At 38.7% G+C, this 17,001-nt stretch overlaps 2 protein-coding genes across 2 annotated transcripts; both read left to right on the top strand.

Annotated features, from left to right (window-relative positions):
- Positions 1-81: 81 nt before the first annotated feature.
- On the top strand, positions 82-8,400 carry LOC135678001 (V-type proton ATPase catalytic subunit A). Its single transcript, XM_065190358.1, has 20 exons — positions 82-357; positions 1,900-2,026; positions 2,181-2,236; positions 2,333-2,389; positions 2,757-2,868; positions 2,985-3,022; positions 3,126-3,227; positions 3,341-3,397; positions 3,493-3,564; positions 3,702-3,803; positions 3,881-3,943; positions 4,017-4,149; positions 5,554-5,660; positions 5,853-6,047; positions 6,142-6,228; positions 6,597-6,701; positions 7,099-7,196; positions 7,301-7,379; positions 7,811-7,899; positions 8,038-8,400. Exons 1-20 carry the CDS (start codon positions 286-288, stop codon positions 8,150-8,152), a joined length of 1,866 nt encoding a protein of 621 aa, XP_065046430.1. The 5' UTR covers positions 82-285; the 3' UTR covers positions 8,153-8,400.
- Positions 8,401-9,070: 670 nt separating this feature from the next.
- On the top strand, positions 9,071-14,675 carry LOC135677833 (cryptochrome DASH, chloroplastic/mitochondrial-like). Its single transcript, XM_065190269.1, has 13 exons — positions 9,071-9,532; positions 9,612-9,751; positions 10,700-10,915; positions 11,003-11,143; positions 11,660-11,734; positions 12,110-12,226; positions 12,316-12,362; positions 12,483-12,559; positions 13,426-13,501; positions 13,616-13,685; positions 13,894-14,017; positions 14,118-14,167; positions 14,298-14,675. The coding sequence occupies exons 1-13, from the start codon at positions 9,103-9,105 to the stop codon at positions 14,517-14,519; spliced, it is 1,785 nt and encodes a 594-aa protein (XP_065046341.1). The 5' UTR covers positions 9,071-9,102; the 3' UTR covers positions 14,520-14,675.
- Positions 14,676-17,001: the final 2,326 nt, after the last annotated feature.

Raw genomic sequence — 17,001 nt, 5'->3', positions numbered from 1 at the left:
CAATCACGAGGCAGGTAGAGCACTGGTTATAGTGAAGCTGTCTTACTCACTCTTTTCGTTACACAGTTTTCGCGTGCCCCAAAGCTGTGTTTATCTGTTGCACGTCCATTGCCCTCGTCGTCGTCTTCTTCCCCTTATCTCTCTTCCATCGCGATCTCCAGATCTCGCCGCTCTCTCCCTCTCGTCCCCTCGTCTTAGATCGATCGTCCATCGACCTCCAGATTCTTCCAGGTTCTTCCCGATCCGGCATCCTCTTCCTCGGACTCCGGATCTTGATCCGCCGAGATGGCCTACGGCGATCGCCTGACCACCTTCGAGGATTCCGAGAAGGAGAGCGAATATGGATACGTCCGCAAGGTAATTGTCCCTGCGATCGCTTGCCTCACCTTGTATGTATCCTGCGTAATGGGTTCGATCGAGTCCGTCATGGCCATTTTGATCTCTTGTTCTGCGAGTTTTAGGGTTTCTTTCTTGTTCTTTGCCTTATCGAATGGGTTTGACTTGATTTCTTGGGGTTCTTGCGCCGATTGATCTGGCAGCAAGATATTGACTTGTGATTTGAAGTGAACAGGGGTCACGCAGTTAGTCCTAATTGGAATATGTTCACCATAAAGCTGAAATCTAATTGAAGGCGCTAGATGTATTGAACTAGTAATGATCTTGAACGTTGAGAGCAACATCCTGGGATCAAATCCCGCCTTCGTCTTAAGAACACTCGCGGTTTACTATGGATTTTTGACTTTGAGATCTAAAAATGCTGTCTGAGCACTTGCATCCAACTCTAGGGGACACAATTTCCCATCTAGAGGATATGCAAATCGTCTAGTCACGGAGATGCGCATAGATGTAATGAAGTCCCTTTTGTCAAGAAGAATAACGTGTCCGGTACATGTGGGTCACTGTAGAGTGTATATGAGGACTGTTGATGTTCTATTTAGCCCCTTTATATTGCAAGATTTATACTTCTTTCCACACCGTTCTAGTGCTCAAATAAGAAAACAGCACAAAATTAACCAGTCACTACTGATGTAGTTCATGTTAATTATTGTGCTCGGAGATGGAGGTAGAGTACTTAGACCGACTCAAATGCAAGATTTTGCTATTGACCACTTAACAAGTTATGATTTATTTAATTTCGATAGTATTGTAGAAAGAATGGCTCAAATGGCTTTAAAGTGCAAGACAGGTTGAATTTTCCAAATGTTTATCAAAGAAATTATCATCTCTTAAGATAACTTAAGAAACATCTAACTTTAGAGATCTATACTAAGAATGATGTTAGCACAAATGCCAAAGTCGGTGGGCTTTATCAGGTTTTGCAGTTTGCAACAGACCAAATCAGATTAGGAAAGTAAATATGAGTCTCCCTCATTTGCTTTCTGTTCTCTTCTGGCTTATGCTTGATGGACCAGGAACTGATAATGGTGTTGGGTATTGTTATAAATCAACATTATACTTGTCTGTTGCTAGACTGAACTATCGTTCTCATTTCAGCCTGACCTAAAAAATTGTTGATTTGACTGGATGGTCTAGTCTGACAATTTAGACCAAGCTTGTTCATTGTTCAGGTTTTTGTTAGAGGCATATACCAGGGCTTAAGCTAAGCCTGACCTTTGAATTTAATCAGGTGTTATGGCCTATCTGTCCAAGCTGGCTGTTGACACCATTAATTCTATCTATGTTAAATTTTAACTGAAGATTATCCTCACGAAGTCTTATCTTTGTTCATGATGAAGTTCCAAACCATCATCTTGCTTCCTTTTTCTATATGCCTTGTTGTCTTTCAAGTCTGGGCTTCTTTATAAAGATGCTTTTTAATGGTTCTTCTGCAACAAGTTACTCGTGGATAATTGTGGCTAGATTTGTTATACAGCCTTATTCAATCTTACAACTTTCTAGGTTTCTGGGCCAGTCGTGGTTGCCGATGGCATGGGAGGTGCTGCCATGTATGAACTTGTTCGTGTTGGTTATGATAAGCTTATTGGTGAGATTATTCGTTTGGAGGGTGATTCCGCTACAATCCAGGGTAATTGACTTTAGAAGCTGTTACTATTGTTCTAAGCATGCATTTAAATCTCTTCTATTGTAATCAACTTTTAATTTCTTTGTTATTTATTGTCTTTTTAGGTTGTTTATTGGAAAGCATAAATGATATAACACTTGTTGGTTTTGAATCTCAGTTTATGAAGAAACTGCTGGTTTGATGGTCAATGACCCTGTTTTGCGAACTCGCAAGGTGATCAAGATTCTGTATGGTTTTAAGTTTTAACTCTTGTTATCAGTACATGTATTTATGAACTGGGCTAAATAGTGTGTTGCTATTTTATGACAGCCTCTCTCAGTCGAGTTGGGACCTGGAATTTTGGGCAACATTTTTGATGGAATTCAGGTTTTGTTCAAATTTTGACCTGAAATTACTAGTTGCTTGCATGTATTTTACCAGAGCATTTAGTGACTCTTGTTGGTTAGCTTTGGTCACTTGCTTAGCTTGTGGCTCATATGTCATTAATTATATGATTAATTTAATTAAATCTTTTTGCTGGTACCATTGAGGTTTATTTGTAGCAGTCCACCATTAACCTCACTTATCTTTGAATATCAAAAATATCTGCATGAGTTTTCCATTTATATGCTCATGCTTGTTTCTCATTAGGTGCAAACATACATTGTTTGAAATTGATGTTATCAACCGCCTTACTGACTATCCTGTTAATCTAAATGTTTTTCCTAATATTTATTCTTCTTCCTAATTACAGCGGCCTCTGAAAACTATTGCTATAAAATCTGGTGATGTCTACATCCCTCGTGGTGTTTCTGTCCCTGCACTTGACAAGGATGCATTGTGGGAATTTGAGCCCAGTAAATTAGGTATCTAGACCGACTTACCTATAACACAAATCATAACTTGTTTTCATCATCTTTTTCAGGTTTTTGGACTGTTGCTGGTTTGTAGCATGCTTAATCTGTTTTTGCACTTGTTACAGGTGTCGGAGATCTTCTGACTGGTGGTGATTTATATGCAGTAAGTAGCATGAAACTGAGCAGATTCTGGAATAGCAAGTGATGTTGTTTTATTATCTTTATTCAATAATTTAATATTGTCATGTTCATTATTTAATTTGCAGACTGTCTTTGAGAACACATTGATGAAGCACCTTGTTGCTCTTCCTCCTGGTTCCATGGGGAAAATAAGTTATATTGCTCCTGCTGGTCAATACAACCTGAATGTTAGTGAACATTTTCTTTGTTTTTATATGTTTTTTTCGTTTTCATCAGCATGTTCATCATGTTGGTTATGCTCATGATTTTTTCCTGTCTCGTATTACCATTATACTTGCAGGATACAGTCCTGGAGCTGGAGTTTCAAGGTGTTAAAAAGCAGTTCAGTATGCTTCAGGTTTATATCCTTGTCCTTTGTCATTTTATAGTTTAATTAATATCGATTTCTCCCGATGAACAGAGTGACTTCAATGTTTCATGACTTATCTGCAGACATGGCCAGTACGTACTCCAAGGCCAGTTGCAGCAAAGCTTGCTGCTGATACACCTCTATTAACAGGACAGGTAAAGATGAAGAACCTTTCCTGCCAGTAGGGATTATGTTGTGCTTTTATATACTGTGAATTTTATTTCTCAAGGTTCATATGATGGCATTCTTGTCTTCTGGCATTTAACATATTGAGTTGTGTATCCTTATTTAGCGTGTGCTAGATGCTCTCTTTCCTTCTGTTCTTGGAGGCACTTGTGCTATACCTGGAGCTTTTGGTTGTGGAAAAACAGTCATCAGCCAGGCACTCTCAAAGGTTATTATGTTTGTAATTGTAGTTTTTCTCCTTGTCTTTAGTTGTGAATTTTCACTTACACTCATCAACTTCTCCAGTACTCTAATTCTGACACGGTGGTGTATGTTGGCTGTGGAGAAAGAGGAAATGAAATGGCTGAGGTTCATGTCCCCTTCTTTGCTTTGTACTTTGTCGTTTTTATATTTATCAATAATATCATAAAACAATATGCAGGTGCTTATGGATTTCCCGCAATTGACAATGACATTACCTGATGGCCGTGAAGAATCTGTCATGAAGAGAACAACACTTGTGGCAAACACTTCCAACATGCCTGTGGCTGCTCGTGAAGCTTCCATATATACAGGTATGAGCTAAGTAGTTAAAATGAAATGAGAATAAGGTAAACTAGTTTAGAGAATGCCAGACAATATTATGCTTTCCTTAACAGAAGCAGTTCCTCTGGACATATCACTTATGTTTCCCTAAGCTAACCTAGGTGCATAAATATGCTGGCATTGATATCTCTTTGGTCTATAAATTTTGTGGTTATATGGCAAACAAGGTAGGCTATGCAAGGCCTAGGACTCATATACTAACTATTAAGAAGTTTCTTTTTGAATATTACTGTTTGTGGGTGATGAGAGTTCTAAGATGGAAATTTGCTGTTCAGTAGTTGCTTATAGAATAATAATAACCAAGTCTACCAAGCAATGGTGAGGAGAATTTTTAGATGTCTCATCACATGGTTGAATATTCCATACTTTTGAGTATCTTGAGTTGACATATTGCCAGAAGTTTAGCCAGGATATTACTTGACAAAATGTGATAAATTAGTTAGGTTGATTTTATGCCCATCAAATCCAGATATTGCCTTGAACAGAACTAACTTTTCCAGAAAGGGCAGCCACCATGCACTAGGTATCTACCAATGTGGTGAAGGGAAAGTCAATGGATGCAACCTTGCATCTTCTAGTAAACAGGCTGTCCTCATAACTTGAACTCAAATCTTGCAAAGGAGCAATTTTATCATTTCACCAAGTCTTGTCTTTCAAATAACAAGAATTGTTGTGCTTGTCGTAATTGATAATTTATTACAAAAGATGAGAAATCTGTGAAACCTTATCTGCAAAAGCCATCTAGATTGGTACTGCCTTCATTTTGAAGATTCATCTAAAGATAGAACTGCATGCCTGACATGCAGCATGGTCCAATAACTCATTACTCCTTTCTTGCAAGCATCCTAAGCCTTGTGCAACAGAATACTTGCACGTTGTGTTATTTGGAGATCCAGGCAGTAATTTCTATTAGAGAGCTTTTTTGACAGGCCCTGATCTTCTCTTGTTCTCCCATGTTTTCAATATGTGTTCAATATGAAGTACCCAACTTTGTCTTTATGTATAATATATAAATATACACTCTCTATACGTGCCTTGTGTATATATTTTTATATAATATGTATTTTGGGTTATTTCCTTTTTTCCATGTATTTGCACCTAAGGCCCCAGTTTTTGTTCCTTTTCCTACGTGAAGCCTCCTTCATACACTTTTTCCCTATGTTATGTAAAGGAAACCTTAAGTGGGAAAAGTCCAAAAAGGAGGGTTTGAGTAGGGGAAAAGGGTCTGCCTCTTCAGGAAAAGTGCCCATATGTTTGTTCATACCTTTTTGGTATCTTAGCATTTACAGCGTACATTCTGCACTACTATAGATACTTCTATCTTATTCTGTAAAAACATAGTTGCTCATGTTCAGTTACATTGAATTCCTCAGGCATCACAATAGCAGAATATTTCCGAGATATGGGATACAATGTCAGCATGATGGCTGATTCTACGTCCCGATGGGCAGAAGCCTTGCGTGAGATCTCAGGCCGACTGGTAATTGTCTTTATTTCTTCTAAACAATTGTTGAAGCATTCAGCACTTAGCATTGGTTGTAACCTGTTCACTGAAAGTTCACCCACCACTTTTATTTGTGCTGTCTTGTTTTGTTTTGTTATCTGTTAAGTTAATTTCTCTACTTCATTCTAATCTCTTTTGTACTGTGTTAAATTATCTATTGTTTCTCAGGCTGAAATGCCAGCAGATAGTGGTTATCCTGCATATCTTGCAGCACGTTTAGCTTCCTTCTATGAACGTGCTGGTAAAGTGAAGTGTCTGGGTGGGCCAGACCGAACCGGGAGTGTCACAATCGTTGGTGCTGTTTCCCCTCCGGGGGGTGATTTTTCAGACCCTGTTACTTCTGCAACTCTTGGTATTGTTCAGGTAAATGAAATGTCATCTTTCTTATGGTTTCTTCTAATGTTGAGGCTTTCTCATGGAGAATTATCAAGCCCTTGTTCTGTAAAATGCTGTGCAGGTCTTTTGGGGACTAGATAAGAAGCTGGCTCAGAGAAAGCATTTTCCATCTGTGAATTGGCTTATTTCATATTCCAAGTACTCAAAGGTTTGCTGTTGTACCATTTTATTATCTAAAGTTGCTTGAACTTGCAGTTATCTCACAAATGTCGTGCACTTTGTTGGATAAAGAGGATACAGTGTAATAATTGCTGTTTTAAGATACATGACATAAAAATTATAGTGAAAAAACAAGGCAGTGCATTTTGGGATCTTCAGTCTGGATAGTCTTAACTTTTGTTCCACTTGCATTTCATTGAGTACAACAATTACCATAATGATGGCTGGCAAATTGGCTGTATGTTCCATCTTAATTACTTGTTGCTTTCTGAAGATATGCTTCAGTACTTTTCATGACAAAAGCAAGTTTTTCATCCAATTCTAATTTTAATTAGTTCACTCTTTTGTGTTTTACAGGCATTGGAATCTTTCTATGAGAAATTTGATTCAGATTTCATTGACATCCGGACAAAGGCTCGTGAGGTACTACAGAGAGAAGATGATCTGAATGAAATTGTGCAGGTAATCTTGCTTTAGCCTATCTTATCACCATAATAATATCTATTGACATGTGAAACTCTTTATCTTTTCTTATAGTTGTTGGAATCCGGTTGAACTTGAATGTGTTAGGAGCATAACCTTTCTTACAATGTTTTGAGAGCTTACTTTGATTTGCATAACTTTTTATCTATGAATTCTACTATTCTGAGTTTATAGTATGTTGTCTGACTTGATACCCACTGTAACTTTCTCTTTCCTCTTTTGTTATCACTTGATTTGTTCTATAACTTTCAACAACCTTCTGTGATGCTAGGTTTTTATATGATTTTCCTAGTTCTCATATCTTGAAACCTGAAAAAGACTTGAATCACATGTTTTTTTAATCACTTCTTTGTAACTACTGCCTCTGATTCTGCAGCTTGTTGGTAAAGATGCATTAGCTGAGACGGACAAGATCACACTAGAGACTGCAAAACTTTTACGGGAAGATTATCTGGCACAAAATGCATTCACTCCGTAAGCTGCATCTTTGTCCCAATGACTTTTGTATCTGGCCTTATTGGCTTGCTTTTCTCCTTTATATAAGGTGACTCAATTGACAACTTGTATGGTTGAAACAGCTATGATAAATTCTGCCCATTCTACAAATCAGTTTGGATGATGCGGAACATTATTCATTTCAATACTTTGGCAAATCAGGTATTCTCCTAGCTGCTGTGAATATCTGTTTAAAAAAAATTCTGAGTTTTATATGTAGAAGATTGTGCTTCTTGCTTCTGGTTCATCTTCAACCTTGAATCTCACTTAGCAACTCATAGTGCACCAGAAACAGACTTTATTTTTTCTATTAGGCCCAGTCTGTAAATATTAGTCCACGGTTAACATTGAGGCCTTGACCCATTTCCAGCTCTTAGTGTGATCCTTAACAAAGTTATATTTCAGTCATATTTCTGGTTACTTGTCAGCTGCTGCTCACTTGATGATGGTTCATTCATGCATTTTTTGTTATATCTATGGATTTTTAGAAAGCTGAAGTATTTGTCAATTGGTAGTATAAGAGCTTTGATGGAACTTTGTAGTTTTTAGATTCTATGACTTCACTCTTGCTTTGTTATCAATTTCATTATCAGGCAGTGGAGCGAGCAGCAGGTTCTGATGGCCAAAAGATCACTTACAGTGTTATCAAACATCGGTTGGGTGACCTTTTCTACCGTCTAGTGTAAGTAGTGCATGACGTTCTAGAGTTAACTAATAATTTATCCATACTCATTGTGTGCATTTTCTTTTTTTTCCCTCACTGGATTCTCTCAGAATGCTTTCGGAGTTGACAATTTGAGTCTGTTATTGGTTTTCATAGGTCTCAAAAATTTGAAGATCCTGCAGAAGGTGAGGAAGCTCTTGTTGCAAAATTCAAGAAATTGAATGATGACCTCACTGTTGGATTCCGCAACCTTGAAGATGACGCACGATGATCTTCGTACCCTTAAGTCATTAATCGGAATCACTATCACCATTACGATGTTACTAGAATTTTGGAAGATCTGCAGCATCATGGAGGCCCCATGCTGCTGATGTTTCCCTTTTGAGTTATGCATGTTCTTGAACATGCTGTTTTGTTATTATATTCCAACTTGCTGCTGTTATTAGCAGATCAAACGATTGTTTTTCTGAACTATTGTAATAAAGGGTGAATCAATAACTCAATTACGGTTTTGATTCAGCCTGAGCTGCAACGGTGATGTTTTCTTGATGAGAGACAACCACGTTTTCTTACCAACATTCTGAGACTACAAATCGGACTCTCTTAGGCGTCGGTGAGTTTGGCTTTTGCTCGGGTATCACTATGATACTAAAGAACCGTTTTTTCTTTTTGGGGGGTTAAAGGTTAAATGATAAAAATGCGTTAAAAGTTTTTATCAGCTAACTTAGATGACTTATTTAAATTATATCGAATGAGATTTTGAATCTTAAAAAAACCATTCTTCTCACTTTTGGGCATTATTTTTGCTAAAAAATATTTTATATATTAATGTCATCACACATTTATTCCTTTGACGTCCATCGATATCATCAAACCTGTAAAAGGAGGCAGTTCTACGTTCCACAGAGAAAAGATTGGCACGAAACAGTTGTCTACCATGTCCTAAATGTGGACCCAATCAGAACACGTAGTGGTAGAGCGCTTGCACGGTCTTTCCTGTTTTGTCACTTGCAGCCAATCTGCGTCATTCGACCTGCTTCAAATACTAGGCTCCTATTGGTCCACGGCCCAACCCAGAGAAACTTCTATAGGCCGAAGTTGCGCCACGTGATCACCTTCCGAGAGACCCACGTGCCGCGACGCCGACGCTTCCCTTCCTTTCCCTCCGCATCTCTCTCGCGCTGTCCAAACCCAAATCAACGACAAAAGAAAACGAAAGCCATGACTTGCATCATCCGCGCTTCCTCATCCTCCCCATCCTTCTTCCCCTCCAAACTCCCTTCCTTCCATTCAAAACCCGCCCCTAATCCTCCCCTCTTCGATCTCCGCCTCCTCATGAGCATCGTCGCTGACCCTTCTCCCCGCGGCACCGACGATCGCCGGCTCGCGGCCCGATGCCACGCGGTCCCCGGACTAAGCGCCGACGAGGTCATCGCTGCTTCCGATGAGGCCTTTGGGAGGCATTCTTCTCCCAGTCTGAAGCGCAGCGGCAGTGGCGTCGCGATAATGTGGTTCAGGAACGACCTCCGGTTGATGGATAATGAGGCTCTGGTGCGGGCTTGGGCGGCATCGGAATCGGTGCTGCCGGTGTATTGTGTCGATCCTCGCAACTTTGGGGCCACCCATTACTTCGGCTTCCCGAAAACCGGAGGTATAAGCACACCAAATAAAATCTTCTATGTTCTATGTTACTGAATGCTCGAGTGTTCCGTGTTTCCCCCTTTTCGAAGCCTTGAGGGCACAATTTCTCATTGAATGCCTGGAAGATCTGAAGAAGAATTTGATGAAACGAGGGCTAAACTTGCTAGTACGATTCGGGAAGCCAGAGGACATCCTTCCTTCAATTGCAAGAGTTTTCAGTGCCCATACAGTTAAGTGGTTTTAGATGTGTTATTAAGAAGCAACTAATTCTGTTCTATTACGAATTATTTTTATTAGGCTGCAAGCTTAGCGTAATCTGGATCAACAGTAGCTTCGCTTTGTGCAGCATCTCTTTGCCATGATCTACTGTTTCCAGTAGAGTGTGTTTCAAGTGTAGGTTTGGATCAACTTATGGATCGTCTTGTTACATTGTACATGCATATGCAATTTACATCAAAGATAATAAAAATATAGTGTATGCTTTTGGCAGCTTTAATGTTTTATAGGTCAGGTGTCATATTCAATTTGGGGCTTGCATCTGAACCTTTTTTCTTTTAAAGACATTTTTGTTATATCAAAATGACGTACATGACGCTCACATGTGGGTCGTCTAGTATGGTATAATGCTATAGACTTTCTTGCGCTTCGTAAAGGGCTCAGTTTTTATTGTGCACTATTTGAAGTCTTATGTATCAGTAGAATTAATTCACTAGTCTCAAGAAACGAAGCAACTTTTCCATATTTTGTTATATGATTAAACCAATATAGAGCTTATAGGGTGCCTTCTCCTTTCCACTTATGCATCAAACTCCAACAAATCAGCTTTATGTTGTGAGATATGCCAATATCAATGAACCTATTTTACAAAGTTTTCTTTGATCCTCCCTGTCATTCTTTTTGACATCCTGTGAACCAATTAATTACTGGAAGGAATTGTCAAGAGAACCGTTTACGAAAATTTTGCTTTTCTGCATTCTCTACATCAAATCACAAGGGTAGGTCCCCCTTCTAGTTATTCTTAAATCATATCCAAGGAAAATAAGTGACAGTGCTGAAAGGTCCTATATGATTTTAAATGACTGTCGCTTAAGTTGCTGAATGCTTTCTTAGATTGGCAGTTATGTGCCCAGATACACTAGTTCAATATCTGGATGAGTTGCTGATCCTATCATTTCAGGTTTATGCGCAGAAGGAAACATGCAGTGAGGAGCTTCTGGTTGAAAAGCTTGTTCTAAAGGGTTTGCAACAAGTGGTGCTACCTCAAGGTGGAACTTCGAACCAAAAGTCTGTCGGTCCAAAATTAGTTCTTGTCTGGGGAAGTTCTATGTACCACATTGATGATATTCCATTCAGCACAAAAAACTTACCAGATGTATATACACAGTTCCGCAAGGTGAGTTCATCTCTCATATCCAAAATTGTTACGTACAAAGGATTTTAAAGGTAGATACATGTCTTTTGATAATAAATCATTTCGCAGGCTGTTGAATCAAAGTGTTCAATCAGGGGTTGTTTCAAGTTGCCGGTGTCACTTGGGCCACCTCCAAACACTGGTTTGGATCAAATCGATGGATGGGGAACCATTCCAACTCTTGAGCAACTTGGGCTAAAGGAGTCAAAGGCAAGCCAGATGATTCATTCTGTTTCTCAAGCCATGCCAAGTCTTTTTTTCTTTTAAGTCAACTATTAAGCCAATGATACATCTTATTCCAAAGTATGGAGCTACCATTAGCACTTCCAATTGTGAGAATGCTCAGTGGTTCAAGAAACATTGATAATTGCCATAGAGTCTCCTTGCTGTATCAAAATCCAATCTCCCATCTTCTCACTGTTTGGATTTGCTCGTCCATATAAAATTTTCCGCTTCGATTTTTATTTTATAATTTAGACATTGTCCAACTCTTTTTCATCAGATTTACCTGATCCACTTAATCCATAAAATATTTTGCACATGAAGCAAACGCTGGCAGTAAGCAAACCGGTTGCTTTCAAGATGATAATTGCAAATTAATATTGTGCAATGTTAAAATTTGTGATAGTTGCCGAATTTCCATTGTTTATCTTGTGAAGTATTGATTTTTGGAATATAACATATTGGATGAAGGTTGATTAAGTGTTTTTTCTTCTCAAAATGCAGCATGAACAGGGAATTCATTTTCTCGGAGGTGAAAATGCAGCTCTAGGAAGGATTTCCGAGTACTTCTGGAAGAAGGCACGTAACTTACTGATTGTTATTGTCTTCTAAGAATACAATATCTAACTTTTTTCTTGTCAACTATCTCTTTTCAAGTCTGATCAGCATTGCAATTTTGGGTAGTTTGTCCAGACATTTCTATTCTATCTATTTGTAGTACTTCCTAGTTCCTACTTGAATAAAAATTATTGCAGTAACTTTCATCAAGCTGCCTTTTGTGGTTGCTAGAAGTATTTTATAGAACAATCTTAGCTGTAAACTGAGTTTTCATGAATCATTTTGTCTGCGTAGGTCTTTGGACGACACTATGCAGTGTGCACTTCATAATATATTCTCCATGGAAGTTAAAAAAACAGTGACAATGTAATTCTCATTTTCTTTGTCCTCGTACAGGATTTGTTAAGGGTTTACAAAGAAACAAGGAATGGCATGATGGGGCCAGACTATTCCACAAAGTTCTCACCATGGCTTGCTTCAGGGAGCCTCTCTCCCCGTTATATATATGAGGAGGTGCAGAGTCCCTCCATTTGATTGATTGAATCACCTGGTATTGTTCAATTGTGCAAGTTCTAAATATGTTGTTTTCCTGATTTCATTAGGTCCGCAGATATGAGAAGCAGAGAGTAGCAAATGACTCCACATACTGGTATTTTGTCATTTATAACTCTATTAGATACATGAAGCAGCTCCGACATATCCATATTGCATAACGCAATTCTTCAGTTGACCATGATATCACCTGACCGACAAGATGATTATAATTCAGGGTTTTATTTGAACTGATATGGAGGGACTACTTCAAGTTTATATCTATGAAACATGGGAATTCTATTTTTCATCTAGGTAGGTAAAATTTCTGAGTTCTTCCTTATTGCAAATAATTTTCCCTCAAATTACATTGCCCTCTTTGGTTAGTATTTGGTCAAACATGTCACTCTAGGTTGATCAGTGTCTCATTTGAGGTGCAAAATCATATTTTTCTTCATCAAGCTATTGGGGCATCTACAAGACCAGGAACATGCAAGAAAAGCAATACTGAAGTCCTTTGAAGTTTGAACTATCCAAATCCTTTCTTATATTCACTAAGAATGCCTTCAAATTTGCCTTGGTGCATGGCATCAAGCAAACAAAGTAGCATCCCTTCTTTCTACTGGAATATAAATCTGAACTCACAACACAATATATGCTTCTAGTTTCAATTATGTTTCATTGATCAAACCTGCTATTTCTGGTAGTAACTCTTCCTACTTTAATTTTCCCTTTTCTCTAGGAGGTAGAAAATTAGTGTATTATGTTCTTCAAAATTAAGGTATACCCAGAGTGCTTTGACTTTAGAAAAAATTTATGGTCCAGGAAATAGATGCATTAAAAGCTATCCTTTACCTATCAGAGAATAAAAAATTCTATCCTTAGCAATACTTAAAAAGTTTTATCAGATTCAACAAATCAGAATATTTGTAATTTATTTTGACAACTCTGTAAGGTATGCATTAGACAAGGGAAAGTAAATATTTGTATTTCTAAACTCCGGTTAGATATTTCTTGCACAGTTGCATGTTATCAATTTCCCAACAATTCAGCTATATGTTTTTGTTTTATTAAAAGAAAAGCCATTATTAATTATTTTTTTTTCTTTTTCCCAGTGGTCACACCTGACTGAAACATCTTTCTTCTTCCTTCGTTTCTTTTTCTTTGTTTTGTTTATCCAGGGGGTCCAAGAAATGTGGTGTCAAAGTGGAGCCAAGACAGATCATTGTTTGAATCTTGGAGAGATGGTCGCACTGGGTATTTTGGCTCAATTCATTTTGTTTAAGTTTTCACTGTTGTTGATCAATTAAATAATAGTCTCATGATACAGTGAATTGCAGTCTTGATCTGTTCTCTTCTGCTAACTCGTAGCTACCCCCTCATCGATGCAAACATGAAAGAATTATCCACCACAGGCTTCATGTCGAACCGAGGGCGCCAGGTAAAGCTTCTCATGATTACCATCTCAATGTAGGTACCGCGGAATCACTTGTGCTTCTATGTAATCCAAAGATGAGTCAAGAAGATGTTCACAAACATCTGCGTCATCTGGAATCATGCTTCAGATCGGAGTTTTCAGATTTGTTCATAATTCAAATGAATCCAATACAGATGATGTATATATACTGACTAATTTATGTGCCTTGCAGATCGTCTGCTCATTTCTTGTTCGAGACATGGGCATAGACTGGCGCATGGGGGCTGAATGGTTTGAGACATGCCTACTAGATTACGATCCAGCTTCAAATTATGGAAACTGGACTTATGGAGCTGGTTAGCATCAACAATCCATTCCATATCAAAACACTATAGCTTATGTCAAAATCAATTTTCCTTCTTTATCTACTGCTAACTCTGAAACTCTGGTACGTAGGAGTTGGTAATGATCCAAGGGAAGATCGGTATTTTAGCATCCCAAAGCAAGTAAGTAATCCTAAGATTATCGCACGACATATCGACTTATCTCTTAAGGTTAAGAATTCAGTCATGCCAATTCAAATTTATGTTGCAGGGTGTTCACATGATCAAACTTAATGCCTCTGTTCCTGTGCAGGCCAAAACCTATGATCCTGAAGGCGACTATGTTGCTTACTGGTTGCCGGAGCTACGACAACTCCCCAAGGAGAGAAGAAATTTTCCAGGGCAGTCATATATTAAGCAAATCGTGCCTCTAAAATTTGGGAACACACATCAGAGTACTCATGCCAGCAACGGGAGAAGTGAGAACACACATCATAGTCATGTCAGAAAAGGGAGAAGACAGAACAAAATGTAATGAAGATAAGAGGTTCATGTTTTGATTGTGCTATTAGATGAAAGCATGTATTTATCTTTGATTCATATCTAGAATAAATTGCTTGATGGTAATGTAAACTGTTACAATTTCGTGGAACTGAATTGAATCAAAACTTATATAGGTGATTCATCTTTATGATATCCACCATGATAAGAAGCAAGGATTATAATACCGGCTTATCGTACCAAAGTATTACGAACTTATCTAGTTTTAACTAAGTCGTGCGGTACCCTTGCGTACTCGTCCGTGCGGGTCAACCTTCCCGAAACATCTTATGATCCCTTAAGGATTTGCAAAGGAAAAGATGGGCCAGAGGAAGTGTTTAACTCGGGTTTCACAAGTAGTCATTTCGACAAACACTTGATAGATAATGTAAATTACAAACATAGACTTTACAAGCTCTGAACAATTACGCGACAAAGGGTTCAAGTGATCCGTCGCGATCAAATTTCCCCATAAGTGCCCAACCACAAAGGCCCATTCAGCCATGTAACACTTGGGTAGCTCATGGGCGTTGTGTTGGCTAACACTTTGTACCACTATGCGGAGTTAAAAACCCTAAAAAATAGTTGTCTGGATGGCTTATTTCTGGATAGGTTTGCCTCGATGTGATGACTACACACAACCTACGATTACAAGTCTAAAACGACCACAAAAGTGAATCAAAATGAGGTTGCCAAGCCTAATGTAAGCCCTCTACATGTTGTGCAAAGCATGAATAAAACCGAAAGACACATACATACACGAGCATTACATCGAACACACCGGTTACAACTTTGTTCGTGACATTCTCTCCCACTTATTCCTTTGATGTCCTCATCGAAGCCTTTACGAATGCTACATCTCCTCGCCTTTCTTGAATCTTTAATCTTCTACTCTAGTTGCTACGTACCTCTTGGTTCCCAACTATTCTCCGTCGCTGTTATTGAGCTGTCAAACTTTGATCTGCTATGCTACTTTAACTCGCTAATGACTCTAGTGTGGGGTCAGTCGAGTTGTGTTGATTCTTAGTTCATGTGGATCCTTCAGATGAAGGAAAAAACTTTCCTTGTTATACGTCAATCTCTCAAATGTCTCACACTGCAAACTTTGAAGTTTTTAAGATCTTTTCTCCACAAAATTTGTCCATCGATTCCTCTTCTACTTAGTTGTTGCCTCCAAATAGGTTTGCTATCACTTTCACTTTTAATTGACATTCTATTGAGAAATGAAGCGAACAATCTACTCTCGGAAGCACCGATCACCATTGGTGAGGATTTGGCAACTGTTGTCTTTCACTTTTTTCGAAGGACCTTTGAACATGCACAAAGCTTCTCTACTAGATAAATAAGAGAACTAGGGTACTCGGTTTTACCCATTCTCTTAAGAGTTGAGAAGACAAATATTACTTGACTTTGCTCGCCTACTCGAGAGTTGTATTCTATATATCGAGCTAGTTACTAGCTTTCGCCTACTCTTTGTTCACACTTCCAAAGCACCCGAAGTGTTTGCACTCCTTGCGTTGAGTTAGCTACTACGATTCACCTTCTTATTGTCATCGAACTTCTGGGATGCATGAAGTTTTGCCTGAAAAGAGTAAAATTTTATCCCGACTTAGAGCAAACTCCAATAGTTTTTTGTCACCTTTGGGATTGTACCATCTTCTCCATCATTTCTGTTGCCTACTCTACTAAGTAGAAAAGTTACAACACCGCATATTGTCTACTTCGTTCTTGGTCGAGCACTCCTGCATCAATCCGAAGTCCCCCACTTTTGGCTATTTTAATGAGAAGTCTATTGACACCGATCTGACGAAGTTTCCTTGCCTCTACCCTTAAGCCTTGTTTCAAAACTTCGAGTTTGCCTTTGCATTCTCCACTTCTCGACCCCTTTCATGACCAAGCACTCTCCCTCCATAAGAGCAAGGGATTAATGACATCATGGTAGTCTCACTTCTATAATACCATGGCGCTGCCATGCTCATGGCCCTACTAACCATCGCCTCATATCTATGTCCCTTTCTTCGCGATCAATAGATCCACCTGTGTAGTACTAGGACACTTTTTTGAGTCTACCCCATTCTAGCCGACACTTGGTTTTGGGTACCTAAGTCCCTCTGGATCTATCGTTACTTCCTCGCCCCTTTCGATCACCTACTTCAACACATCTGTATTCTTCGAGCAATTCCTCTTGGTTGATGAAAAGACAGACTACAACTCTCATGCATGGTCTCTGCCATCATGTTACAGGGCTCACACCAATTCTGTACTCCATTGCTTCCTTGGCAGCAACGTTCATTTACTCAACATTGTCCTCTAACTTATCGAGCTCTCTTAAGCGAATATGAGCTCTAGAGTAATCTAACTCTCTAGCCACTTTGATCATACCTCTATATGATTAAGTCTTCCTCATGGGACTCACTATTACTTGTACTCAAAATTCTTCCTCGGTGGTACATAGCTCTCATATGCTAATGACTAAG

Source organism: Musa acuminata, chromosome BXJ1-1, assembly GCF_036884655.1.
Source record: "Musa acuminata AAA Group cultivar baxijiao chromosome BXJ1-1, Cavendish_Baxijiao_AAA, whole genome shotgun sequence".
NCBI lineage: Eukaryota > Viridiplantae > Streptophyta > Magnoliopsida > Zingiberales > Musaceae > Musa > Musa acuminata.
The sequence above is the reverse complement of the archived record's forward strand: the minus strand, read 5'-3'. Positions and strand labels throughout refer to the sequence as shown.

What these genes read in the sequence shown, in the direction of transcription:
- LOC135678001 (XM_065190358.1), top strand. Translation starts at nt 286, where the DNA reads ATGGCCTACGGCGATCGCCTGACCACCTTCGAGGATTCCGAGAAGGAG. An exon ending in AATATGGATACGTCCGCAAG is followed by an intron (nt 358 to 1,899) that starts GTAATTGTCCCT and finishes ACAACTTTCTAG; the next exon opens with GTTTCTGGGCCAGTCGTGGT. An exon ending in CTGGTCAATACAACCTGAAT is followed by an intron (nt 3,228 to 3,340) that starts GTTAGTGAACAT and finishes TTATACTTGCAG; the next exon opens with GATACAGTCCTGGAGCTGGA.
- LOC135677833 (XM_065190269.1), top strand. Translation starts at nt 9,103, where the DNA reads ATGACTTGCATCATCCGCGCTTCCTCATCCTCCCCATCCTTCTTCCCC. An exon ending in TATATACACAGTTCCGCAAG is followed by an intron (nt 10,916 to 11,002) that starts GTGAGTTCATCT and finishes ATCATTTCGCAG; the next exon opens with GCTGTTGAATCAAAGTGTTC. An exon ending in GCAAATGACTCCACATACTG is followed by an intron (nt 12,363 to 12,482) that starts GTATTTTGTCAT and finishes ATTATAATTCAG; the next exon opens with GGTTTTATTTGAACTGATAT.